Genomic DNA, 27,917 nt, shown 5'->3' on the forward strand with positions numbered 1-27,917 from the left:
TACGTTGATGGAGAACGCCAGCAGGTGCAGGAGGTTCGCCGTTGTCTGGAGGTGGCTGACTATTGTCTGGGGCGAGCCCGCCTTCAACAACCAGTCGTCGAGGTAGGGGAAGACCGAAACCCCCAACCTGCGCAGATGAGCTGCGACCATCGCCCTCACTTTTGTGAACACCCATGGGGCGCTGGTAAGGCCGAAGGGGAGCACGGTAAACTGAAAGTGCTCGTGGCCTACCGTGAACCACAGGTAGCTCCAGTGGGCCTGCAAGACGGGGATGTGGAAATAAGCGTCCTGCAAGTCCAACGCTACCATCCAGTCTCCTGGGTCCTGGGCAGCTGAGACCTGAGCCAGTGTCAGCATTTTGAACTTCTCCTTCTGGAGGAGAACGTGGATGTTCCGTAGGTCCAAGATAGGGCCGTAGGCCCCCTTTGCCCTTCTTGTGTACCAGAAAGTAGTGGGAGTAGCAACCACACCCTACTTCTGGCCCAGGAACGCGCTTGACGGCCCCCTTGGCCAAGAGGGCCGTAACGAATAGTTTCTTACCTGTCGGTGTAGTTTTGCAGCTTGAAGATCTTTCTGGATTCACTATGCTGTGCATTATTCCGCGATCTGGTGCTTGGGTCCGGATTCGTAGTTTTCTTTCTTTTTTTTTTGTAGTCCAGGTGGGCGTCGACGTCCCACCATTTGGTGCACCTTCGTGACGTCGGCACGCTTCCTGCGGAAGCTCCCACCCTTGGGCGCCATCTTCGGATTCTTTTTTCTTTTCTCTTTTGTGGTGAATCCATGGCTATGTGTATTAAACTTTCCTTCAACGTAAACTTCTTCACGTATATTTGTCTTTGTTAATCGTTCCTATCTTACTCCATGTCCTTCCACCTTCTCCAGCCTCATCTTTCTGGCGGAGGTGGGTGGGTTCGCTAGTGAATCCAGAAAGATCTTCAAGCTGCAAAACTACACCGACAGGTAAGAAACTATTCGTTTTGCAGCGTGAATCTTTCTGGATTCACTATGCTGTGCATAGATTTCGTAGCGGTTTTGTCACTCATGTGGCGGATGGGTGGAAGATGAGCGTTGGTTGTTAAAGATATGTTGAAACACTCTTTGGCCCACTTGTGCTTCCTTGTTCATCTGCACATCTACGCAATAGTGTTTAGTGAAAGTGTGCACTGAAGCCCATGTTGCCGCCAGGCATATGTCTTGGATGGGCGTGTTTGCCAGGAAGGCGATCGTTGCCCCTTTCTTTCTGGTTGAGTGGGCTTGTGGCCCCTCCGTGAGCTCTTCACCAGCTTGCATGTGGCAGAGCTGTATTGTTTTGGCAATCCATCTTGCTATGGTGTTCTTAGTCACTGGTCTACCCAGGAGACTCCTTGCGAAGGACACAAAGAATTGTTTTGTCTTCCTGTGTTCTTTCGTCCTTTCTATATAGTGCATTACTGCCCGCCTTGCGTCCAGAGTGTGGAGCGCCCTCTCCGCGTTTGACGTGGGCTTCTGGAAGAAGCTAGGTATCTGGATACTTTGGTTCATGTGGAATTTAGATACTACCTTGGGCATGAAATGCGGGTCTTTCCTCATCACGACCCTGTCACTGTGTATTTGTATGTACGGTTCTTGCAGCGTCAAGGCTTGTAGCTCGCTCACTCTGCGTAGCGATGTTATTGCTACTAGAAAGGCTGTCTTCATTGTCAGCATTTGTAGTGACGCTTTATGGATGGGTTCAAACGGTGGCTTCATGAGTTCCGTCAGTACCACGTTCAAGTTCCATGCCGGCGGTGGCATCCTCTTGGGTGGCGCTATTCTCTTTGCTCCTTCCAAGAACCTTTTCACTACTCTGGAAGTAAAGAAACTTCGTCCTGTTTCTCCTCTTGTGTATGCCACAATGGCTGCCAGGTGAACCCTCAGCGAGGACGAGCTTAGTTTAGCTTTGATCAGGTGCGTGAGGTATCTGAGTACTGTAAACTCTCTAGTCCGTTTTCTCTCCAGGTTTTTCCTGTGGCACCACTGCGTGAACCTCTTCCATTTCTCCCCATAGCACTTCCGCGTGCTGGGTCTCCTTGCTTCTCTCAGCACCCGAAGTTTGCTCTCTGGTAGTTTTAGATGTGCAAACTCTAAGTCCTCAGGAGCCACGCTGACAGGCAGAGGCTTTCTGGTTCTGGGTGTAGAACTTGTCCCCCTTCCATGGAGAGAAGGTCTCTTCTTTTTGGGAACTTGTGTGCTCTGCCCTGCGACATCTCCATAATCTGAGAGTACCAAGTCTGCCTCGCCCATTGGGGAGCCACCAGGATGAGAGTCATGTTGCTCAACCTGCACTTGTTCAGGACTCTGGGGATCAGTGGCGTCGGTGGAAAAGCGTAGGCAAATTTCTTTGACCAGCTTATCCATAGGGCATTCCCATGGGACATTGGTTCCTGTTCCCTCGATGCAAAGTGTTGGCATTTTGCATTCTGGCGTGTTGCAAACAGGTCTATTGTTGGTGTGCCCCACCTCCTGAATAGGTTCTCTGTCTCTTGGTTGTTCAGTTCCCATTCGTGGGACACCGATGCTTGCCTGCTGAGCCAATCCGCTTCCACCTTGTCCTTCCCTGGCAGGTGTATGGCAAGCAGGTCTATCCTGAGTGGGATCGCCCATCTCCATATTTCTTGAGCCAAGCTCGACAGAGGGAATGACTGAGTCCTCCCTTGCTTGTTGATGTAAAACATTGTTGTGGTGTTGTCTGTCTGTATCATCACCCTTTTGTTGTAAAGGTGCTTTTGGAAGGCCTTGAGGGCCAGCAACACTGTTTTCAGTTCCAGGTAGTTGATGTGCTTGACTGCATCTCCTGGGTTCCACAGACCCCTCACTCTGAGCCTGTTCATGTGTGCGCCCCATCCTTTCTGGGATGCGTCTGTGGTGATGGTCACAGTTGGGTCCGGTGGCGTTAGAGGCTTCCCCATCGTTATATTCTCCTTCGTCCACCATTTCATCTCCTCCTGCACATTGTGAGTAACAACCACTAGATCTTCCCAACTTCCTTCTGCTTGTGACCATTGCTGTTGCAGCCACTCCTGTAGTGGTCTCATCTTTAGCCGAACATTGGGGACCAGGTGGATGCAAGACGCCATCATCCCCAAGATCTTGCTCACCGTCCTCACTGTCAGAACTTGCCCCTTCTGGTAGTGACGTTTCTCCCTCAGCAGGCTGAGTGTTCTCTTCTCGCTGGGTGTCACTCTGCATTCGACCGTGTTGATCAGGGCTCCCAGGAAGATTTTCACTTGTTCTGGGTCCATGGAGCACTTTCTCCAGTGGATGGAGAAGCCCAGGTTCGTGAGCGTTCTTGTGACCTGTTCTGCGTGAGCTTTGAATCTCGTGTAAGAACTTGCCTTCGCGAGCCAGTCGTCCAGGTAGGGGTACACGTGTATACCCTCCCTTCGTAGGTGTACGGCCACCGCCGCAAGGCATTTGGTAAAGACCCTTGGCGCTGACTTGAGCCCGAAAGCCAGGGTTGTGAACTGGTAGTGGTCTTTGTTCACCTTGAATCTTAACATGTGTTTGTGTTTCCTGTTCATGGGGATGTGCAGGTATGCGTCTTTTAGGTCTATCGTGGACAAGTAGTCCCGAGGCCTTATTTGTGGGATGACCTCTTGCAGGGAAGTCATCTTGAACTTTTGAGTTTTTACGTAGGTGCTCAGGAACCGTAGGTCCAAGATGGGTCTTATGCTTTCGTCCGCCTTTGGTACTAGGAAGTAGTTAGAGTACACCCCCTTGTTCCATTCTCTGTGCGGGACTTGTTCTATGGCCTCTTTGAGGAGCAGTTCTTGAGCTTCCTCTTGGAGCAACTGCAGTTCTTTGCCCTTGTGACCCCTTCTCTTTGGCTTTCTGCTTGGTGGATATTTTTCCAACTCTATGCAGTATCCGTGCTGTATAATGTTTAGTAGCCACTTGTCTGTGGTTATTTTTCTCCATTCGTGTAGAAAAAATCTCAACCTTCCCCCTACTGGTGTTGTGTGTTCTCTTGAGCCGTGTCCGTGTGAGCCTCCCCTTAGCTGTTGGTGCTCTCCCCTCTGAGGCTTTGGGTGGGTGAGCGCCTCCTTCACGGAGTCACTTTTGGGGGGGTTGATCACCACCTCTCCGTCTCTGGCCCTGTCCGTTTCCTCTCCCTCGAAAGGACTGGCCCCTATTCTGGGAGTTCCAATTCTGCCTCTGTTGACCCTGGTGCCATTGGTTGTCACTCTGTTGACCATGGTGGTGCGACTGTTGCGAATGTGATTGCTGGTTTCCCCCTCTACCATTTGGTCTCCTTGTGGGGGTGCCTCTCCGCATCCCCCTGAATTGTAGGGCTCCCATCGATTTGGCGGTCTCATTGTCCTTCTTCAGCTGAGCCAGTTTGTCATCTACTGATGCCCCGAACAGCGTCTCCCCGTTGAAGGGGGTGTTCAGGATGTTATTTTGCACTTCTGCCTTGAAGCCAGATATTCTGAGCCAGGCTTGCCTTCTCTCAGTGATGCCTATGGCCATCAGCCTGCTAGATGTCTCTGCCCCATCTAGGGCTGTCTTCAGGCATGCGTTTGCTATGTCCTTTCCCCCCTCCACGAGGTGGGCTGCCCTCTGCCTGTACTCCTCAGGCATGTGTTTCAGCAACTGGCTCATCTCATCCCAGTGCTGATATTGGTGCCTATTCAGGAGTGCATTGGAGTTTGCCATCCTCCAATGCATAGCGGCATTTCTTTCAATTTTCCTTCCAGTGAGGTCCATCCTCCTGCTTTCCATATCAGGTGGTGGCCCAGATGTGGTTGGCACGTTGGCCCTTCTTCTGGCCGTTGCCGCGATTATGGAGTCAGCTGCCACGGTGCCCTGGATATAAGGGGGGTCCTCGGAGGAGAACTTGTATTTCTTCTCCGTCCTCGGGGTCACTGACCTACATGTGGCCGGTTCCTTGAAGGCTTCAGTCCCTTGGGCCGTGACGCTCTTCAGCATGGGCAGGAAGCTGCTTTTCGTCTGTGAGGGGAGCAAAGTCTCTAGCAGGAAGTCAGCCTTTGTCTGTTCCTCCTCCAATTTCACATTGTAGACTGCTGCAGCCTTCTTAACGACCTCATAGTAAGCCCCGATGTCGTCTGGCGGCGAAGGCCTCGAAGGGTATGTCTCCACAGGTTCCTCTGGGTTATCGGCTTTGAGATCCTGCCATTCTTCCTCTAGCGACGCCGAGGATTCTGAGTAGTAGCTCTCGCGGAGGTAATCTCCTTCCGAGCGGTAGAAATCCTCCTCTTCTCCCTCATCTGTGGGGTTTGGAGTTTTCGGCGGCTCCTCGGCTTCGAAGTCCTCCTGCACCTCTACCTCTTCGGCGGTCTCAGCGGTCTTCGAGGGAGTCGAGTAGGTCTTCGAGGGAATCGTATAGTTCTTCATTGTTTCCTCGAAGGCTCTCTTCCTCTGGAGCATACTCTCCATTTCGGCCTCGAGCCTTCTTCTCTTTTTCTCCAGCTCTGCCGCTTGCTCGGCGTCGAGCTTTTCGGCAGGTCTCTTCAACGGTACCTTCGACGTCGAGGCCGTTCTGAGCGTCTTCTCGCTCGAGGGTCCCTTCTCGAGGGCCTGCTTAGACGACCTTTGCTTTTTGCTGGTCTTTGCCATCTGGGAGTCCTTTTCGAAGGATCCGCTGGGCCTTTCGGAGGATGCGGCTTCGGACGTCGAAACTTTCGTCGCCGGCGCTCCTTTCGAGGACTTAGCCTCTGCTTTTCGGGGTTCTCGCTCAGGCTTTCTCAGCCCTGTCTGGGTTTTCGGGGTCGTAGACTCTCCTACCTTTTTTGAAGGTCTCACATCGGTCTCTACGACCGTGAAGTCATCTGGTCCCTCGGCGATGTTCTCCTCTTCGTCGGAGGAGGCACCCAGCTGGTAGAGGCTCGGCGTGGTCCCTTTCCCTTGCATCGTGTGGTGGCCACCCTCTGTCTCTCTCGAACTCTCAGAGTCTTCGGCGTGAAGATTGAACAGGCGTTGCAATCCTCGCTGGAGTGGTCGATCGGCAGGCAGAGGTTGCAGACCGGATGCTGGTCTTCTGCACGTACTTGTGGTGGCAATTACGGCAGAACTTGAATGGGGTGTTGTCCATGTGCTCGCTCAGGGGGCCCCCTGCGCGCGCTTTCTCCTTGGCCGTCGAGTATCACGAGGTTTTCTCCTCTTTCTTCGTTCTGGCTCAAGGAGGTCTTCTTCTCCGACTTCCCTCGGTCCTTTTTCCTCAAAAACTTGGTGTATTTCCGTCTTTTCTCCTGAAACTTCTCCGGAGCTTCATGCGACGATCCAGACCAAACGGCAGAAAAAAGAATCTGAAGATGGCGCCCAAGGGTGGGAGCTTCCGCAGGAAGCGTGCCGACGTCACGAAGGTGCACCAAATGGTGTACAAAAAAAATGAGAAAAAAAGACTACGAATCCGGACCCAACCACCAGATCGCGGAATAATGCACAGCATAGTGAATCCAGAAAGATTCACGCTGCAAAACTTCCTCCTGCAGAAGCCGCAAATGATCCCCCGATACGCGGTGGTATTGCGGTGGCATGGCTGGAGGGGTCGCCTCGAAGGGGAAGTCAAGTCAAGTCAAGTCATAAAATTTGTATAGCGCACTACATACCCAGAGGGTTTCAAGGCGCTTAGGAGGGGAGGAGGATTATTTGTCAAATAACCACGTTTTAAGCTGTTTTCTGAACGCTAGGTGGTTCTGGGTGAGGCGAAGGTAAGCGGGGAGTGAGTTCCATGTCTTAGCAGCCAGGTATGAGAAGGATCTGCCTCCCATGGTGGTCTTGTTAATGCGAGGTACCGTGGCGAGGGCTTGGCCGGAAGAACGTAGTTGGCGGGAGGGGGTGTAGAAGGACAGTCGAGAGTTGAGGCAATCTGGTCCGATGTCGTAGAGTGATTTGTGTGCGTGGGTAAGCAGACGTAAAGTGATCCTCTTATTGACGGGTAGCCAGTGGAGGTCTTTAAGGTGACCAGAGATGTGTTCGTTGCGTGGGATGTCTAATATGAGCCTGGCTGAGGCGTTTTGGATTCGTTGGAGTTTCTTCTGGAGTTTAGCGGTGGTGCCTGCGTAGAGGGTGTTTCCGTAGTCCAGTCGGCTCGTGACCAGAGCGTGGGTGACTGTTTTCCTTGTTTCGGAGGGGATCCAGCGAAATGTTTTTCTGAGCATGCGAAGAATGTTGAAGCAGGAAGAGGATACAGCGCTGACTTGTCTGTTCATTGAGAGTGAAGAATCCAGGATGACGCCAAGGTTCCGTGCGTGGTCTGTCGGGATGGGTGCTTTTCCAAGGGCTTCCGGCCACCAAGAGTCGTCCCATGCAGAGGGGGATGTACCTAAGATGAGGACTTCTGTTTTGTCTGAGTTCAGTTTCAGACGGCTTTGTTTCATCCATTCAGCAACTTCTTTCATTCCTTCGTGTAGGTTAGTTTTGGCGGTGCTGGGGTCATTGGTGAGAGAAAGGATCAGTTGGGTGTCGTCCGCGTAAGAGATGATGTTGAGGTTGTGTTGGCGTGCGATGGCCGCGAGGGGGCTCATGTATACGTTGAAGAGGGTGGGACTGAGTGAGGATCCTTGGGGTACGCCGCAAATGACTTCAGAGGCCTCGGACTTGAATGGAGGAAGGCGGACTCTCTGGGTTCTTCCGGTGAGGAACGAGGTGATCCATTCTAGTGCTTTTCCTTGAATTCCGATGTTATTGAGGCGTTGTAGAAGGGTGCTGTGGCAGACTGTATCGAATGCTGCAGAGAGGTCGAGGAGGATGAGGGCGACTGTGTCTCCATTGTCCAGTAGAGTTCGAATGTCGTCTGTTGCTGCGATGAGGGCGGTCTCAGTGCTGTGTTTTGCTCGGAAGCCAGATTGTGAGGGGTCGAGGGATTTGTTGGCTTCGAGGAAGGTGGCGAGCTGGTTGTTGACGGTTTTCTCGATGACTTTGGCCGGGAATGGAAGAAGCGAGATGGGGCGGTAATTTTTGAGTTCGGTGGGGTCCGCTGTTGGTTTTTTCAGAAGGGCGGTGAGTTCAGCGTGTTTCCAGTCTTCAGGGAAGGTAGCGGAGTTGAAGGAGCAGTTGATGACGTCTCGGAGGTGCGGTGCTATGACGGAATCTGCTTTGTTGAAGATGTGGTGAGGGCATGGGTCTGTGGGGGATCCTGAGTGGATGGAGTTCATCAGGCGGATGGTGTCCTCAGTGGAGATTGGGTTCCAAGCGTTAAGGGTGTTCACGGGGGGAAGAGGGTCAGCAGATGGTAGGGTGGGTTGGTTTCCGGGTTGGTTGTCAAAGCTGTTGTGGATGTCTGCAATCTTGTTGTGGAAAAATGAGGCTAGGGAGTCGCAGAGGGTTTGAGAGGGGGTGATGTCGTTGGAGTTGGCTGAGGGATTGGAAAATTCCTTGACGATGTTGAAAAGTTCCTTGCTGTTGTGGACGTTGTCAAGTCGATCCTTGAATGCTATTTTCTTGGCTTTTCGGATCAGTTGGTGGTGAGTGCGGGTGGCGCTTTTGAAGGCGTCCTTGGTGCTGGTGGTTGGGTCTTTTTTCCAGGTCTTTTCGAGGGAGCGGCAGAGTTTCTTGGACTTCTTGAGATCATCGTTGAACCATGAGGCCTTCTTGCTGCCAGGTTTGCTTTGACGTTTTTTCAGTGGAGCTAAGGTGTCGGCGGTGTTGGATAACCATAGGGTGAGGTTGGCGGCGGCCTCGTTGGCGTTAGAAGAGAGGGCTGGGGAGTTTCGAAGGAGCGATGCGGAGATTTGGTCCGTGGTGATTTTCTTCCAGTTTCTTTGCAGGGTAGGTTGAGAGTGGTTGATGGGTTTCGGCTTGTTGTAGGTGAAGTGAACGCAGCTGTGGTCGGTCCATAGGAGATCCGTAGTGTGGCTGAAGGAGACATGATTGCTGGATGTGAAGATGGGGTCGAGTGTGTGACCTGCGATGTGGGTGGGGGAAGTGACTAGTTGTTTAAGTCCTAGGTTGGCGAGGTTGTCCAAGAGGGTGGTGGTGTTGCGGTCGTTGATCTTTTCAAGGTGAAAGTTGAGGTCTCCCAGAAGGATGTAGTCTTTGGAAGGGAGCGCGTGTGGAGTGACGAAGTCCGCGATGTCTTCACTGAATTTTGCGCGGGGTCCTGGTGGTCTGTAGAGGAGGGTGCCTCTGAGTGTGGTCTTGGGGTCGATGTGGATCTGGAAGTGAAGGTGTTCGGAGTTGGCGAGGTTGGCGTCAGAGCTGGTTGAGATGCGGATTGATTTCTTATGGACGATAGCGAGTCCTCCTCCTGTGTGGCTGGTACGGTCTTTGCGGGTGATTTTGTAGTCTTCAGGGATGGCAATGGTGATGTCTGGTGCGGAGGAGGCATTCATCCATGTTTCTGTAAGGAAGGCGATGTCTGGAGAGAAGGTGTCTAGTAGGTTCCATAGGTCAATGGCGTGCCTGTGCACCGATCGAGTGTTGAGAAGGATGCATTGTAGGTGGTTGGGATCGGGATTCTGTGGTGTGGTCGTGGCGGAGATGTTGTCGGTACCGCTAAATTTGCAGGAGTAGCAGGAGAAAGGTCCATGGGTGTGTCCAGGAGCGGCTTGGACGCAGGTGGGGGCGCGACCGGGGTCCAGGGCTAGGAGGGTGGCGGCATCGTAGGTGATGCGGGAGGGCAGCGCAGCGCGAGGGGCAGGGGGTCTGGCGCTGGGCGCGGTCCAGGCGCGGACGGGCGTAGACGGGCTTACCTTTGGCGCACCTTCGGCGCGGGTTGGGCGCGGTCCTGCGCGTGAACGCTGCGCGCGGGAAGAACTGTCATATATGGAAAGTGGAGGGGGAGGGGCGAGGGCGTCTCAGCTGGGAGGCGGGGCGGGCTCGGGAAGCACAACAACACCAGCAACAGGGACAAAATGGAGGGGGAGCAGGTCAGGGCGCCGGGGGCTAACGCGCACAAATCAAAGTACAGTGGAGGAATGCTGCAGGCAAGCGCGGCAAATTTCAATTAAGTATCGGCAAATTGGCTAAAAAACAATGACACAGTGCTATGCAGATGAACGCAGCTTGTACAATACCGTGTCTCTTCAGAGAGACAAGGGAGCGAACCACTCAAGGCGGAGGCGAAGAGGGATCACAGCGCTATGAGGACGATTTGCAAAACCCACCTGTCCGATGTGACAGTGCGCCAGTGGAATTGGTGATGGAAAACCTTGCCCCCCACTGGCGTCACATGGGCCCGAAAGCACTGACTAGGAAGGTTATGAGGCGGATGCTGCGGGGGAAGGTGTGGACTGGCCTCGCCGTTGTCCCCGACCGCCTCCACAGCGGTTTCCACGGCCGCCACGGCGTTGGATGTTAGTCTGCGGTGAGTGGCTGGCAGCACGTGTGGGGGTGCCCCTTCCTTGGCCACGAAAGGAGCGAAAGCACCCGTTTGCTGGCACGGGCCGAGAGGCCCAAGGACTTGGCTGTAGCCCTGGTGACGTGACCTGACCTGACCTCGTCAGAGACTGTCGCTCCACCCGCCGCGTGGCTCCTCCTGAGTTCACCCGGTCTCCCTGTTCCCCCCCACTCGCCGCCGCTGAGTAGGTCGTGACCCCTGTGCCTTTCTTTTGTTTTGTTTCTCTGTGCCAGTTGTGCTGTTCTCCCCCCGTGTGGTGCCCCTGACTGTTGTTTTTTTCTTCCCCCGTGTGGGAACCCTGTTTGAGGAAATCCCGTTGCTGTCGTTTTTCCCGCCTTTCCGCCGTCGCACCCCGCTCCCTGCCGCTTCTCCCCTGCGGCCCTGCCCCCTTCTCTCTTAGGACCTGTCACCTTCCCTTCCCATTCGCCACCCTGCTCCTGCCTCCCAGCTGCTCCTCCCTCCCACTGGACACTTAAGGCGCCTCCACGAGACGGGGAGCGGTGACCTGACCTCGTCAGAGACGGTCGCTCCACTCGCCGCGTGGCTCCTCCTGAGTTCACCCGGTCTCCCTGATCCCACCGCTCCCGAGGTCGTGACCTCTGTGCCTTTCTTTTGTTTTGTTTCTCTGTGCCAGTTGTACTGTTCTCCGCCCCTGTGGTGCCCCTGACTGTTTTTTTCTCCCCCCCCCCATGTGGTGACCCTGTTTTGAGTTAGTCCCGTTGCTGCCGTTTTTCCCGCCTTTCTGCCGTCGCACCCCGCTCCCTGCTGCTGCTCCCCTGCGGCCCCGCCCCCTTCTCTTAGGACCTCTCCCCTTCCCTTCCCATTCGCCACCCCGCTCCCGCCTCCCAGCTGCTCCTCCCTCCCACTTCGCCATTTATGGCGGAGTCCACGCGTACGCGCAGCATTCACGCGCAGGGGGTGCCCAGATTGTGCGCCAAAGGCAAGCCTGTCTGCGCCTGGACCGCGCCCGGCGCCAGATCCCCTGGTCCCCGTCGATGCCAGCCCACACGACAGACATACGACACCGCCACCCTCAACGCGCTCAAACCCAACTGGAACACCGCTTGCTACCAAGCCACCTCGAAACGCACCCACGGACCCTTCACGGAAACCTGGATGAATGCCTCCTCAGCGCCCGACATCGCCATCCCGGACGGATACAAGATCACCCGGAGGGACCGCGTCAACCACACTGGAGGAGGCATCGCCATCGTACACAAGAACACCATCCGCATCACGACCAACTCTGACGACACCTTCATCGCCGCCGAACACCTCCACTTCCAGATACACACCGACCCCAAGACCGCACTCAGAGGCACCCTCATCTACAGACCCCCGGGACCACTCACACAATTCAGCGAAGACATTGCAGACTTCATCAGCCCGCACGCCCTCCCCTCCGCTGACTACATCCTCCTAGGGGACCTCAACTTCCACCTGGAGAACAACAAGGACAGCAACACCACCACCCTGCAGGACAACCTCGCCAACCTCTGACTCAAGCAACTGGTGAACACCCCCACCCACTACGCCAGCCACACACTTGACCCAGTCTTCTCCTCCAGCAAATACATCTCCTTCAGCCACTCCACCGTACTTCATTGGACTGACCACAGCTGCGTCCACTTCAGCTTCAGAAGAACCACGACCCACCACCACCCGCAACAGGTTCTTCGCAGGAGCTGGAACAAGATCACCGCCGACCAGCTCACCACCTCCCTCAGCCAGAACCCTCCCGCCAGCACGACGGACCCCAACGAAGCAGCCAGCAACCTCACGCAGTGGATCACCAACTGTGCAGACGACCTCGCACCGCTGAAGACCCCTTCCAGCAGACCCGGCAGCAAGAAAGCCTCTTGGTTCACCGACAAACTTAAGAACTCCAAAAAGAACTGCCGCACCCTCGAGAAAGCCTGGCACAACGACCAGACCAAAAACAACATGACTGCCCTCAAGCACGCCACCCGCAAACACCACCAGCTGATCCGCACCACCAAGAAGACAGCCTTCAAAGAACGACTGGACAACGATGCCCACAACAGCAAGGAACTCTTCAGCATCGTCAAAGAGCTCTCCAACCCCAGCGCCGTAAAAAACAACATCACTCCCTCGCAAGACCTCTGCGACTCGCTCGCCTCGTTCTTCCACCGCAAGATCGCCGTAATACACAACAGCTTCGGCGCATCAACCACGCCCCCCACCACCACCCTCTGCGCCTGGACCCCGGTCAGCACCGAAGACACCACCTGCACGATGAACACCATCCACTCCGGATCCCCAACTGACCCCTGCCCCTACCACGTCTTCAACAAGGCCGACTCAATCATCGCACCCCAACTCCGGGACATCAACACCTCCTTCAACACCGCCACCTTCCAGGAGAGCTGGAAGCACGCCGAGCTCAGCACCCTCCTGAAGAAACCAACAGCGGAACCCACCGACCTCAAGAACTTCCGCCCCATCTCGCTCCTCCCTTTTCCTGCCAAAGTCATTGAGAAGACCGTCAACAGACAGCTTGCCACCTTCCTCGAGAGAAAAGGATCCCTCGACCACTCGCAGTCCTGTTTCCGAGCCAACCACAGCACCGAGACCGCCCTCATCGCAGCCACTGACGACATCAGATCCCTGCTCGACAACGGGGAAACAGCGGCCCTCTCCGCAGTGTTCGACACTGTCTGCCACCGCACCCTAGTGCAGCGCCTCAGCAACCTTGGAATCCGAGAGAAGGCACTGGAGTGGATCATCTCGTTCCTCGCCGGAAGCACCCAGAGAGTCCGCCTCCCCCCGTTCAGATCCGAGGCCACTGAAGTCAGCTGCGGCGTACCACAGGGATCATCACTCAGCCCCACCCTCTTCAACGTCTACATGAGCCCCGTCGCAGCCATCGCACGCCAACACAACCTCAACATCATCTCCTATGCCGATGACACCCAGCTGATCCTCTCCCTCACCAACGACCCCGCCACCGCCAGAACCAGCCTACACGAAGGGATGAAAGACGTCGCCGAGTGGATGAAGAACAGCCGCCTGAAACTGAAATCAGACAAGACGGAAGTCCTTATCCTGGGGTCTTCACCCTCCGCCTGGGACGACTCCAGGTGGCCCCCTGCCCTGGGCACCACTCCCAAGCCAACGGACCACGCACGTAACCTGGGCTTCCTCCTGGACTCCTCCCTCTCAATGACCAGATAAATCAACGCCGTCTCATCATCGTACTTCAACACCCTGCGCATGCTCCGAAAGATCTTTCAATGGATGCCCACCTAAACCAGGAAGATGGTCACCCAAGCACTAGTCACCAGCCGACTGGACTAAGGAAACACCCTCTACGCCGGAACCACAGCCAAACTTCAGAAAAGACTCCAACGCATCCAGAACGCCTCCGCACGACTCGTCCTAGACATCCCCCGACACAGCCACATCTCCGGCCACCTGAGTGACCTGCACTGGCTCCCAGTCAGCAAGAGGATCACGTTCAGACTCCTCACCCACTCACACAAGGCTCTCCACGACCTGGGCCCCAAGTACTTCAACAACCGCCTGACCTTCTACAAGCCCACCCACCAGCTACGATCGACCAGCCTCGCCCTCCCGCCGTTCCACGCATCCGCAGAGCCACCGCCGGAGGAAGATCCTTCTCCTACCTGGCAGCCAAGACATGGAACTCCCTCCCCATCCACCTTCAGCTAACCCAGGACCATCTCTCCTTCCGGGAGCAACTCAAGACCTGGCTTTTCGATCAGTAACGGACCCCTCTCCCCCAGCGCCTTGAGACCCTTCCAGGTGAGTAGCGCGCTATACAAATGTTATGATTGATTGATTGAAAGCGCTCAAGCGCATGGTCTGCCTTGTCGCCAAAAAGGCGACGGCCATCAAACAGCATGTCCATGAGGGTATTCTGGAAATCCGCTGAAAAGTTGCCGGACCTCAACCAGGCGTGGCGACAAATCGCCACCGTCGTTGCCATCACTCTGCCCAGTGAGTCGGTGGTATCCAGCCCGCACTGGATGGAAAAACGTGCCGCATCTCGACCCTCCGCAAGGGCTTGGGAGAGTTTAGCCTTGACCTCCGCCAGGCATTGTGGCAGCAAGTCCGCAACCGTGTCCCACAGAGAGTGGGTGTAGCGGCCCAAGAGGCATGCGGTGTTGGAATACCGCAGTCCCAGACTAAGGGAGGAGAATATTTTCTTTCCATAATTCTCATACATCTTGGATTCCCGATCAGGTGGCGCTGACGGGAATGCGGTCTGGGAGTTCGAGGCCTGGATGACCAGGCTCTCGGGGTGGGGTGGGTGGACAGGAAACAAGGGTCGCCCGGGGCCGGGCGGTGGCGTCTGGCCACGTTCCCATCTACAGGCTGGCCTGTAGCAGGCCTGGACCAAGTGCCCAAAAGAACGTCAGTCATGGCCTCATTAAACGGCAGCAGAGGCTCAGCAGAGTTTGACTGCGGTTTAAGGACCTCAGTGAGGAGGTTAGTCCTCATGGCCGCGACGGGGGGGATCAAGGCTTAAGGCCTTGGCCGCCCGCGTCAACACCACACTGAAGGTTGCCCCCTCCTCCGAAGCCACGGTAGGAGGTGAGACAAAGCCAGTGTCTGGCGAAGTGTCCAGACCACTGGCATCCCCAAGTCCTCCTGGAGGGTCCTCAGACCCCTCCCAATACTCCTCATCACCCATCCCCGGATAATCAGGGTTGTCAAATGATGGGGCCGGTTCATTGAAGTTAAACTCCCCAACCGGCGTCGAGAGCGGCACCCAGTGGCGCCGCTCCAGCGCCGGAACCGGGTCGAGGGAGGTATCAGGGATGGCACCGCCCGAGGACGGCGCCGGAGGTGACACCTGCGGGACCGGCGCCGGTGAGGTCGTCAGGTCAACCGGCGACGATCTGGATCCAGAAGCGTATCCAGTGGGGCCCCGCGGCACTGGGCCCGAAGGCGGCGTCGGGGCCGAAGCACCTGACCCGCTAGGTCCCTCAGACGCGTCCGCTGGGCCCGAAGACGCAGCGGAGCCCGCCGGAGGAGTGAGGGACCTCATAGCCATAGGGAAGCGCTCGATCTCCTCTGGCGTCGCTTGCTGCCCAGGGACCGGAGGATATGGGGCAGGTCCCGACGCCCAAGACTCCGACGGAGCCGCGTGGGCGGTGGCTCCCGAACCCCCGGCCGCGTCAGGGGGAGTCGGTAGAGCGATGACGTCTCTTCGACTTCTTGTGCTTACCTGACTACTTCCAACCGGAGGAGTGATGTCGACTCTCGGAGCTATGATGGCTCCGCCCCCGCGACCGGTCCCTTGACCTCCGTCCGGACCGGGACCTCTCACGGCGTGGAGCCGACTGCCTGAGCTCGAGCCGCTTGCGGGACCGCTCCCGCCTAGCTTTCGATGTTAAGGCCTGACAGTCTGAGCAGGTCTTGTCGTCATGATCGACGCCGAGACAGTGGAGGCATCGTCGGTGAGAGTCGGTGACCGACCTCAGACGGTCGCAGTCCTCACAAGGCTTAAAACCTGGCATCCCTACCGGCACCGATCGGAGTCGAAGACTCGAAGAATGATCAAAAAGATCTCAGAAAAGTTTTGTCAAAAAATGACTAAAATACCACTTTTTCCGGATCTGCGCTGCTGGCACGGAAAAAAGAAGAACTGACGTCAGCACGCGGAGGCGGCGTCTAAGTACTCCGACGACGTCATCACGGCGCCAACGACGCCGACGACGGACAGGGAGCCGCAGACGACGCCTACCGACGCGCAAGGGTACTGCTACGCAAAAATTTCCGGATCCAGTCTGACGCCTGGGGATATTCTAAGGTAAGGAACCTAATACTAGCCTGTTTCTTTCAGATACAAGCATTTGCAATGCAAACGGTCTTGCCTTTGGGACCTTATATGTATTTAGCTATGCAGCACATTAGCCTGGGTGCTGAAACATCGACTGTTCTTTAACATAGAGGGAAAGTAAGCACCAAACTGCGTGACATGCCAGGTATAGGAACACATGGAGAGAAATATTGCCTTTCAGCTGAAAATGGTATAGTCCAAAGCTCTGTTTTTAATATAAAAGCAGGGCCTTTGGTGGTCAGATCACTGAAAATACAAGATTTGAAAAAAATATGGTCTATGGGTGCTTGTGGAAGACAATTTCTATGGACTGGAATCTAGAAAATGCTATAGTGATTCTGGTATTTTACTGACCTCTGCTGGTTGTTTTCTATCAAGACGGTTAAATAGAGGATGTTGACCAGAAGAGGAAGCAGACAAGTCCTAGGGCTGATCTCCAGAGCACACAAAGTAAAAATACATACAAGTATATACTAAAGTATATACAAGAGGTCTCAAATGCTTGACCTAAAAACCCTAAAAATATTCAAAACTTGTACAAAAACAGTATTATCGGTCTATTCAACCGACCCACAATTAGTCACAGTTAAACACGTGCTTGGTAACCATTGCACTTAGAACTGGTCTTAAACATCATAATATCGTGAGATAAACAATGTGCTTGGAAAATATCGGATTTGTCTGGAATAAAATCCCAGGAAAAAGGGATGGTAAAGGGGGGGGATCTGAAGTACATTACTACGCGAGTAAATCCACAGGAGTAATTGAAAAATAATTTTAAAAGATATGATAAACAGATAATATCCAAAGGTAAAGTGTATCAGACCCAAGGGGATTTTATTACTAACTATAGCCAGCATTTACACATGAAGAAAGAAATATTAGGCTATGCCCTAATTTATTGCTGCAAGAATTACTTGAATGATTGACAAAGACTGTGCCTCCATCGGATACACTAACGCAACTGGAAGTATAAGATGAGAATTCAAAGGGTGTCTTTGCCTGGTCTAGAGATTCTATGGTGTTAGGGACCTAACGTATCCAAGTTTCACTAACTGCAAACCTTGAAAGCGCTTACAAAATAGTTGGATACAAAAACTAGCTATTAAATTTGCAGGAGCCCATTATAAACTCCTTGGAATATGCACACATTGAGCAGTGGACCCATTCTTAGTAATTAACTTAACCAGGGTATGCAATGTTAATCATAATAAAAGGAAATTTGCTCTATTGCATGCAACGATGAATTTACATGAAAGACCAACTTATATTGTGTAGATCTGAAAGATTCTTACCCAAATATCTACCTCCTGGTTTAATTACGATTGCACTGCGACTTCGTGTCTCCTCCTCAGCTTGTGCCATGCTTTGCCTCGCTTTCTGGTAGGAATCATCAGTCGCACATATTGTGATTTTATCTTGTATGCTACCAAGACAATCCAACAGAACAGTTCCATTGCTGGGGAAAATGATAAGAACATTAACCTAAATCGATGCTAAAATAAAAAACTCGGAATGTGAAAAAGTCACATTCGTTTTCTGCTACATTCGGCAAAGGTTTCACATTCATTTGACCGCTTCATACTTCAACTCGAGGTGTGATATTCGATCACTACATATCCTGCCTGTAAGATAGTTTTATAACAAGACATCCCATTCTTGAAGACACAAAATTATGAACGTACTGTCCTAAGATCTGTCTGGGGCATTCAATCAAGACAATTATAAAGCGCACTACATACCTGTGAGGGTCTCAAGGCGCTGGGGCAGGGGCGGGGGGAGGGGGGGGAACAGGTGCAGCTACTGATCGAAGAGCCAGGTCTTAGAGAGTCTTCTAAAGGTCAGTAGGTCTTGGGTCTGCCGTAGTTTAGTGGGGAGGGTGTTCCAGGTCTTGGCGGCGAGGTGGGAGAAGGATCTGCGGCCGGCGGTCGTTCTTCGGATGCGAGGGACTGTGGAGGGGGCGAGGCCTGCGGAGCGGAGCTGGCGGGTGGGGGTGGAGAAGCTGAGACGTGTGTTGAGGTATGCTGGGCCGGTGTTATGGAGAGCTTTGTGTGCGTGGAGGAGAAGATTGAAGGTGACCCTTTTGTTGACGGGGAGCCAGTGCAGGTCTCTCAGGTGGGGGTGATGTGGCTGCGGCAGGGGATGTCGAGTGAAGGTTGCTGTCTCGAAGGAGATGTTGATTACTCTCCGGAGATGGGGTGCGATGGCTGTGCTGGCTTTGTTGAAGATGTGGTGTGGGCATGGGTCCTATGGTGATCCGGAGTGAATGGAGTTCATGATCTTGCTAGTGTCCTCGTTGTTGACACTGGGCCAGGATAGCAGGCAGTTGGTGCTGTTGGTGGTCATGGGGGTGGTGGTTGTCGGGGCGGTCGTGGCACTGAAGTGGTTGTAGATGTCGGCAATCTTGCGGTGGAAGAAGGTGGCTAGTGAGTCGCACAGGTCTTGTGAAGGCAGGATGTCGTTGGTGTTGGAGCTGGGGTTGGAGAGTTCCTTCACGATGTTGGAGAGCTCTTTGATGTTTTGTGCGTTGTTATCTAGGCAGACCTTGAAGGAGGCCATCTTGGTGGCTCTGATGAGTTGATGGTGTCTGCGGGTGGCGTTCTTGTTGGCTGTGTAGCTGTACGGTGATCGTTCGAGGAGCCAGTTCTTCTCCAATTTTCGGCATGTTCGAATGGAGGCCTGGAGGTCTTCGGTGAACCAGGTGGCTTTCTTGCTGGTGTGCCTGTTGGAGGGTGTCTTGAGCAGGGCGAGGGTGTTTGTGTAGTCGTCAATACATTGTCTGAGGTTGCGGGCGGCGGTGTCGGGTTTGGTGGAGTAGAGAGGCGTGTTCTGGGTGAGGGTGGCGATTAGCTGGTCTTCGGTGACTTTGCTCCAGCAGCGTCGAAGCCTCTGTTGAGTGCGGTGGTGCGTGGTGGGCTTCCTGAAGTTGAAGTGGATGCAGTGGTGGTCTGTCCAGTGGGGTTCGGTGGTGTGCTTGAAGTAGACGTGGGGGCTTGCGGTAAAGATGGGGTTGAGCGTGTGGTGGGTGGGTGTGGTCACGAGCTGTAGTTGTCAATCCATTGTCCGAGGTTGCGGGCGGCGGTGTCGGGTTTGGTGGAGTAGAGAGGCGTGTTCTGGGTGAGGGTGGCGACTAGCTGGTCTTCGGTGACTTTGCTCCAGCAGCGTCGATGCCTCTGTTGAGTGCGGTGGTGCGTGGTGGGCTTCCTGAAGGTGAAGTGGATGCAGTGGTGGTCTGTCCAGTGGGGTTCGGTGGTGTGCTTGAAGTAGACGTGGGGGCTTGCGGTGAAGATGGGGTCGAGCGTGTGGCGGGCGGCGTGGGTGGGTGTTGTCACGAGCTGTCTGAGTCAGAGGTTGGTGAGGTTGTCAATCAGGGTGGTGGAGTTGACGTTCTTGTTCTCAAGGTGGAAGTTCAGGTCTCCTAGGAGGATGTAGTCTGTGGAGGTGAGGGCGTGCGTGCTGATGAAGTCGGCGATGGAGTCGCTGAACTGCGGTCAGGTCTGTAAACGAGGGTTCCTCTGAGGGTGGTGTTTGGGTCTGTGTTGATCTGGAAGTGCATGTGTTCAGCAGTGCTGAGGGTGTCGTCGGTGTTGGTTGAGACTCCGAGTGTTCCTGTGGACGATGGAGATTCCTCCTTCTACCCCGTTGGTGCGGTCCATGCGGGTGATCTTGTAGCCTTCCGGGATGGCTATGGCGACGTCAGGTGCTGAGGCAGGGTTCATCCAGGTCTCTGTCAGGAAGGTGACGTCCAGGGAGGTGGAGTCGAGAAGGTCCAAGAGTTCGACGGCGTGTTTGAGGGCGGAGCGGGTGTTGAGGAGGATATAGTTGGGTTCCTTGGTTGGCGGTTTGGCTTGCCGGATGCTGGTGAAGCTGCAACTCTGGCAGTTGAAGGGTCCTTGGGTGCGCTTCGGGGTGGCCTGGTTGCAGGCGTGTTCTCGGCTGGTGTTGAGTGCGTGGAGGGTGCTGGCATCGGGAGTTGTTGCTTCCGAGGGGGCCAGGGGTTCTGGCGCTGGGAGCGGTCCGGGTGCAGACGGGCTTGCTTTAGGTGCGCCTTCGGCGCGCCAGCAGCGCGGCCGCCATAAGAAGGGGAGGTGGGAGAGAGGAGTAGCTGGGTGGGGGGGCGACAGAGGAATGGGAGCGGGGGGGACGGGGCCAGGGCCGCAGCAGCGGGAAGCGGGACCAGCGAGGGGAGGGGAAAAAGAACCAATCAGCGAGCACAAAGTACTATATCTGATAAAAATTCAGGGCAGTGAGCACAATTTACAAAAACAAAACACCGGAACAACAATGGAGGAAAAACACAGCTGAGAGAATTACGGCAGTAAGCGCAATTTACAAAGAAAAAACACTGGAGCAACAGTAGAGGAAAAAACACAGCTGAGAGAATTACGGGCAGCTCAAGGCCTACCAGGCGGGCCTCAAACTCGGCTGAAGCAGGGGGGGGTAGCACGGGCGCAGTTAGGTGGAGCTACGCGGCGTGGGGAGCGACCTGCCTGGAAACAGGGTCAAGGGGCAGAAATTCTTCCAAGTATTATTTGAAAAAAGAACTATTGTCATGATGGGTATCGACCAGAGAGTATTTGCTATGAGACTCCTGTAAGAGGCACAGCTCTAACATACCTAACATTTAAAAAAAAAATAAACACTTGGTAACTCACATGTGGCAATATGGAAAAAAAGGTATTTTAGTCATTAACTTGCATAATAAAAAATAATATGCACATAATCAAACAAACCCACGAGTAAAGAAAATAATGGCTAGTCCAAAGAACAATAGTGTAATAAAATTAAAAGCACCCATTGTGGGGCAACAGTCCTTGTGATTGGTCATAGTCAAGTTCCGCAAAACACACAAAATGGACTGAATGTTGCACAATGGCAAAACATTCAACCCCAGTCACAGATCTGGGTTTAATCCATTGTTATTTTGCTCACCAAGCCACCCTAGTTCAGCCATGGCCATATGCAAATCAGTCTAAACCTCGGGCCTCAAGGTAATGGTCCAGACAGAACTGCCAAGCCAGGTCTTCCCTGGACCAGAATCAAGCATCCTAGGACCGGTTTCTGGCTATCAGCCAGGATAGCTTGACTCCAGTGGCGTTGTGAGCACGGGACCCACGTCTGGGCATACCCTTCCAGTAGGAAGGTGGATACCTGACTATGGTTGCCCCCAACTTTTTGCCTGGTGTTTTGCTGGTTTTCTGACTTAGTTGACCTGGGGCCCTGCCAATCAGGACCCCAGGCCTACTGCTCTCTCTCTAAAATGGATTCCATGTACCTTAGGTACATTTCCAATTGGTACTGGGCCACCTTATCAGACCCTGTAACTCAGGGCATAGGTGTACCCAGGGCCTACCAAGGGCTGAAGCATGTATTATGCCACCCCTGGATGGCCATCAAAATCTGACACAACTGGCTGCGCGACAGCTGGGGCAACGTGGCGTACTCGCCCTTTGCTTTAGATATAGTATACCTATATCTAACCCTCAAATGGACACCCGAATTCCTATCAGCCACTCCTATGGCAGGCCTTGACAATCCTGAAGGCAGAGTGCGTGGAATCGTGTGAATTGGGCTCTGGCACGAGCCGAGACCGGTTGCAGCTTGCGGAACCAAGACCCAATGGCTGTTCCATGATAACGCGTACCACATTGGTAACTTCGGTATCGCGTTATCAAGACATGTCGAGTAAGGTGTCATACGAATCGGGATGAGGACCCCTCACCAATGCTGGCGACGGGGTTATCATTCCACCCTTCTAGAGGGACACGACATGTACGTAACTGTGAACCCCGGTTAAAGTTAACTGAAGCCTCAGCTCCACAAAATGGATGCTGCCACCACAGACACGAGTCTGACCTCCTGCTGCTGGGAGTCCTTCCAGCGAGGAGAGCTTGGACAAAGGGTTTCCTGTCCGGGGCGGTGCTCGTACCATCCCAGACAGGGTTTTGTGTATCCTGGGTAGGCAGGGCTTTACAGGAAGGTGACTGCGGAGTGGCACCCCGGTGCTCACTACGCATCTGCCGGCTAGAACCAGTTCCAGGGGCACCCCAGCCCCTGACCTGGGGAAAGTCCGGCATGGGAGAGGGGTGTAACCACCCCCCTTCCTGGTCCCACCTCTAGGGCAGGACCTAGTCGCGTACCCACCCCTTTCTTTAGGATAAAGGCAGGAGCGGGGGCCCTTCCAAATTAGATCATCTTTGAATCAAGAACTACTTTCTACGAAAGGAAACTCAAGACTCTTCTCAAGATTTCTCCCTTGTGACTAAGGAGTAGTCACCCTGCATCCGCAGGCACCATCTAAGAACTCTGCGGTTTGCTGCACATCCTTCCTCAGGAATCCGACTGCCCAGCTCGACGAGAACCGGCTTCCCTGGCACCTCTGACCTCTACCCACATCGTCAGCTCAGCTGAGATCCGTGAGTGCGACGAGACCTCGAGGGACCGGCCATCATCAGAACCTGCACGACTTCTGAACCAGCACGACCACCGAGGGAGCCTCTGGTGAGTGCTCTGGGGTCCGAGAAGCCCCAACCCTGAGCAGCTCCAGCACCGAAGTTCAGCCTCCCAGCATCTCCACGATCTGCGTGGAGCCCTTCTGCTTTTTGCTGCTCATCACGTTGTCTGGCTACTAGCCGCTGGCTTGTGGCCTTCTCGACGACGCCCGACAACCAACGCTGCTGGTCTGGTTGCTCCAGACTGGCCTTTGCTCCTTTCTGAGAGAGGAGCACCCCGGACCCTCCTGGTCCACTCAAGACGCCATTTTAGGTCCACCACGTGGCCCTAAATTTGCCAAGGCTTGTTGCCCCAATCCTGGGCCCAGCGACGCCGACAGCTTCAACCTTCGTGGGACAGCTCGCACCTCCATCCTGGTCGCCGACAACGCCTCCTGGTCCGTGAAACTGCAGAGCCTAGCGTCGCCCACTCGCCTAGTCGAGGTGACGATCATCCGGTGCCCTCCTGGTACCCTCTGACTGCTGGCTAGTAGTTACGAACTTGGTCCCCTCTGCTTTCAGGTATCATCCATCTCTGATCCAGGCTTGGATCTCTACGAACTATCTCCACTGGTCGCCGGCCAGCAACTCCGTCCTTCCGGCTCCTGGTTCGTCAGTGAAGACTCCAGACGTCTGTACAAGACTTATGCAGCCGCAGCCCCTGGGCTAGGTAACTTCGGCATTTCGGTGCCCGCATAGCCTCCTTATCTAAGGGTCCCGAGTCCCTGTCGCTTCCGACTTACCTTATCGGGTCTGCCCGAGAACACTAACTTTCCGTGCCCTCGGGCATTTGTGTAGACTGTGCACTTGAAGTATTTTCCTAAGAGTTTTGTTGTGTGCTTAGTACCCTGTCCTCATAAAGAGTGCAGGGCTGTTGTGACTTTAAATAAATACACTGTTTATTTTCATAACACTTGTGTGGTGTCCTTTCACTTGGTGTTCAAGGGGTACGTGATGGTATAACAGCTGGCTTAACACGCCCTCTAGAGTTTATCCCGAAGACTGCTCGTATCCACGCTACTAGGATAGCTGGTCTAAGGTTGACTTACAACCAATCACCATAAGGGTCGTTTGGACTGATGCATAGTGATCACTAGAATAGTGAGCACTGCATATCAGGCCAACTTCTCACACTTCCCACATAGGGCAGACGTACTGTGCGAATTAGATTGACTGATCTTACTGCAGAATCTTCAGTCAAGAATGACTTATGTCAAGCTTGCAGCTTTACATTAAGCATACAGTGAGGCGATTACAAATCTTCAAATCGGAAGAAAAAAAGCTTACTCCTAAAGTAAATGGAAAAAAAACACATTTCATTTATGACAACTGAAAGCATTTTAAACCTTTACGAATTGCATATTCAGCACTAACAGCGAGCCTGAAGGCTAGGCTGCACCAATACAAATAAACATGAAGAACTTTCTAGCCTATTCTGGGACTCGGCAATAGATAATACTTCCTTCAAAACTGACATTTTTAGTAAACTAGGAATAGAATATGCAATACTTACCTAGAAATGTATTGCTGAATACAGTCAAAGCTCCCTTGGGGACCCTCTCTGCCAACATTTGAGAGATAAAAAGTGAATGTGCGCAATTCTGTTGGATTCTCACAACGGGGTATCGTGATTTGCTGTTTGAGAAATTGTAAAGCGAAACACATTGGTCAATTTGACATTTAAATTTCAAATACACTCTTTGAAAAAGAGCTCCAGATCCACAATCAATACAAATACAGCTCAGAACTACAATTGTGCGCTTATAATGGTCTCACTAGTAATGCTGCCAGGACTAATTATATCAATCTAAAAGTGTCTTAATTACCTACAGCTTTTGGCTCTCGTTTTCCCAAATGTAACAATGCTCACAAATATTTTACGTAAACACAGTTTGAGTCTATGTGAATGTTTTAACGTTGGTATTCCTTAACGCTCCAGCAAAGTGAAAAAATAGTTTGCCACTTAAGGAAGTATTGAAGCAACATAAAACATGTTTCCTCACATGGAGGTGTTAGAAAGCATGCACAAAAAACAAGCCGAAAGGCACAGCTCTTTGAGAAAAAATAGGGTTCCTCAAGATTGAAACTGGTGCTAAACAAAGGCCCCATTTACTTAATCTCTTCAAGAAATACCTTAATGTGCCATCCCAGATTTGTTTAACTCCTGATGATAACTCTAAAGGATTCCCTTAAACTGAAACTTCTTTTTAGACTCCAGCATAAGTCAGAATCTGACAAGTTACTTGCATTTGGTAAAGCCTTATCTACTAAAGACATAAAACAGCCACAGATGACGGACTTTTGAAATTCCCAGCTGTCAGACTGTATCCAGAAGATTTTTACTTTGGGGAATACGCCTGCACGCTGATAGGTGGCATCTGTTGGCTCTGCGTAACGTCATTGCCGCCGTCCATATTGAAAGTGATGTCCACGTCACCGATAAAGGCACAAACTCAGCGCGTTGCCAGCAGTTACTTTTCACGAATTTCCATGCCAGAAAAGCAAAACCATTCAGGAGTACTGACATTGGTGTGTTTAAAAGAAAATAGGTCCCTTTAAGGGAACAACCCGGACCCTAGAAACTGGTCTGCAGCGTGGGGAGGATGGATGGGGCGGTAAGGAATCTGCAGCTAGATCATGTAGCTACCAGATAAGGCATTACCGAAGGTAAGTAACTTGTCCATCTGATAAGAGATATCTAGCCACAGCTTCCTTACCTTTGAATAGCTAGCCAAGCAATGCCACCCCGGAGGAGGGACTGTGGACAAATTTACACTAGGAAATCCCGCTGGACTGAGCGGCCAAAATGGCCATCCCTGCAGACTTGCCTGCTGAATTTGTACAGGGATGTCTAGGACAGATGCTCCACCTTGCAAAAAAGTGGTAGAAGTCTGAGCTCTGGTGGCATGAGCCCTTTAGCCTTCAGGGGGCTTCTTCTTGGCCACAGCATAGCTAATTTTGATGCAGAAGACAACCCACTGTGATATGGTCCTCTTCTGCACTGCACAACCTTTCTTCACCCAAATATACCCCACAAAGAATTGGTTGCATAATCAAACTCTTTTGTGTGGTCATGGTAGAACAACGCTCTTTTTGGTTCCAACTGGTGGAGTCGCTCCTCTTCTTTAGAGGGATGCAGAAGAGCGTAGAAAGTGGACAAGGTGACAGATTGCCCCACATGAAATGGAGTTACCACTTTTGGAAGGAAAGGGGCCCTAGTGCAAAACACCATTTTTGCAAGGAATATTGCCAGAAAGGGAGGTGTTCAAGATATATCCTGCAGCTCGCTCACCCTCCTGTAAGATGCAATTGCCACTGACAAGGCTGTTATGATGGTGTGCAGCTGGAGGGGGACAATAATGCCAGGGACAAAAGGAGCGCACATTAGGAACGTGAGAACCTCCCACAGAGGCATAACGAAAGGGCAGGAGGGAACATATGTACAAGGCCTTTCAAAAATCTATGTACAAATGGTAGTTTAAACAGGGAGGGTCTGGAAGCTCCAGAAAGGCAGACCGAGCCAAAAGAACCCCTTTTCAGGGTGCTTAGAGCAGAGCCCTGCTGGACAAGGCACAAAAAACAGAATATCAGAAAGGGAAGCCGTCTTAGTGGAGGGACGCCTGGATACCAGAATAACATTGAAGACTTGGGGAGCAATAACGAAAGCTGTTGCTGCTCAATCTCTATGCAAGAAGGCGCATGGTTGACCGGTTTGGGTGGAGGACTGCCGGAACAGAAGATCCTCTTGAAGGGACAGCCTGATCGGAGTATCAATGCTCATCTGTAGAAGCTCGAGATACCAGTGTCTCCGTGCCCAGCCAGAGCCACAAGGATAACTTGGGCCCAATCATTCCTGATCCCCTTGAGAACTCTGGGCAGGAGGGGTATGGGCAGAAGGCCTGAGCTCCACTCATGACGAAAAGAGTCTCCGAGTAAGGGCCTCCTTGGAAATTCCAGCTTGCAAAACTGTCATTGCACGCTCTCTGCGGAGGCGAACCCCGCGGATGAAAGACCTTGCCTCACCTCTGGATAGAGACACCACTCGTGATCTGCTGGGCATCCAAGGCTGAGTTTGTCTGCCCTGGCGTTCAGGGAACATGCAGGGTTTGAACCACCGGGAATATGCCCTGCTGTTCCAGTCATGTCCAGTGGAACAGGGCCTCTTGACAAAGAGTCCACAAAACAACTCCACTCAATTTGTTGCTGTACCAGATGGCAGTGGGGTTGTCTGTGAACACTTCAACCAGCCTTCCTTTGTTGGAGGGTAGAAAGGCTTTCAATGCAAATAGGATCACACTGAGCTCCAGCATGTTGATGTGGAGTCCAAATCCGGCCGCAGGCTAAAATCATCTGGTCTACACCTCTCAAAGATGGCTGCGCCTTTCCAGAAGTAAAGCATCTGTCACTACCATGAGATCTAGTTGGGGAAGGGAGAGAGGTCTGCCACTGACCCAATTGCGGTTTGTTTGCCACCACTTCAGGTCTATTGCCGTTCCTTCAAGATGTGGACTATGTTGGAGAGATTCTCCTGATGCTGCGCCCACTGGAACTTCAGGTCCCACTGCAGAGTACACATATGCCATCTGGCATGTGTCACTAGCAGGAGGCCATGAGGCCCAGCAGCCTCAGAGTCATTCTCACAGAAATGCAGGATAGAAGCTGAAATATTGGAATCTAAGCCGGAGTATCCTGAAGTAGCCATTAGGGAGGATACGCTGGAAACTGGACAGTATCCAGAACAGCTCAGATGAAAGGGAGCGTCTGAGAGGGAGTCAGTTATGACTTTGGCACGTCGATAGCGAACCCCAGCGAAAGCAGATAGTTCACCGTAGTCTGGAGGTGGGGAGGGCTCGCCTTCAACAGCCAGTTGTCGAAATGGGAAAGACTAGTACCCCTGAACTGTGACCACGGTCATGACCTTGGTCAACACCCAAGGGGGTGCTGCTAAGGCCAAAAGGGAGCACAGTGAACTGAAAAAGCTTGTGACCTACATTTAACAGCAGGTAGTGCCAATGGGCAGGCAGGATGGTAATGTGGAAATAGGCGTCCTACAAGTCCAGCTCTACCATCCGGTGTCCAGGGCAGGCAGGACCCGAGCTCGAATGAGCATGTTGAATTTTTCCCTTGTTGAGGGCTCGTAGGTCTAGGCTAGGTTGAAGGCCCTTGTCTTTTTCTGGACCATAAAGTAGGGGAATAGCAACCACAGCCTACTTCTAGTTCCGGGACCCTCTCTATGACTCATGGCCACCCGGAGGAAAAATCAAATGATCTTCAGTCA

The 27,917-nt window shown here is 53.0% G+C and overlaps 1 protein-coding gene across 2 annotated transcripts in view; it reads right to left on the reverse strand.

Annotated features, from left to right (window-relative positions):
- Nucleotides 1-27,917, reverse strand: part of ELL (elongation factor for RNA polymerase II) — a 237,924-nt gene that overhangs the window by 95,627 nt on the left and 114,380 nt on the right. For both annotated transcript variants that reach the window (XR_015302609.1, XM_086947018.1), the window contains exons 3-4: nt 24,153-24,274; nt 17,444-17,607 (exon numbers count right to left, since the gene is read on the reverse strand). Coding sequence is in view for 1 of the 2 variants with exons in the window: in XM_086947018.1 (XP_086803144.1) it covers nt 17,444-17,607; nt 24,153-24,274 (286 nt within the window). In the remaining variant the exon portion in view is untranslated. The remainder of the gene's footprint in view (nt 1-17,443; nt 17,608-24,152; nt 24,275-27,917) is intronic.

This window comes from Lissotriton vulgaris, chromosome 12 (genome assembly GCF_964263255.1).
Source record: "Lissotriton vulgaris chromosome 12, aLisVul1.2, whole genome shotgun sequence".
Lineage (NCBI taxonomy): Eukaryota > Metazoa > Chordata > Amphibia > Caudata > Salamandridae > Lissotriton > Lissotriton vulgaris.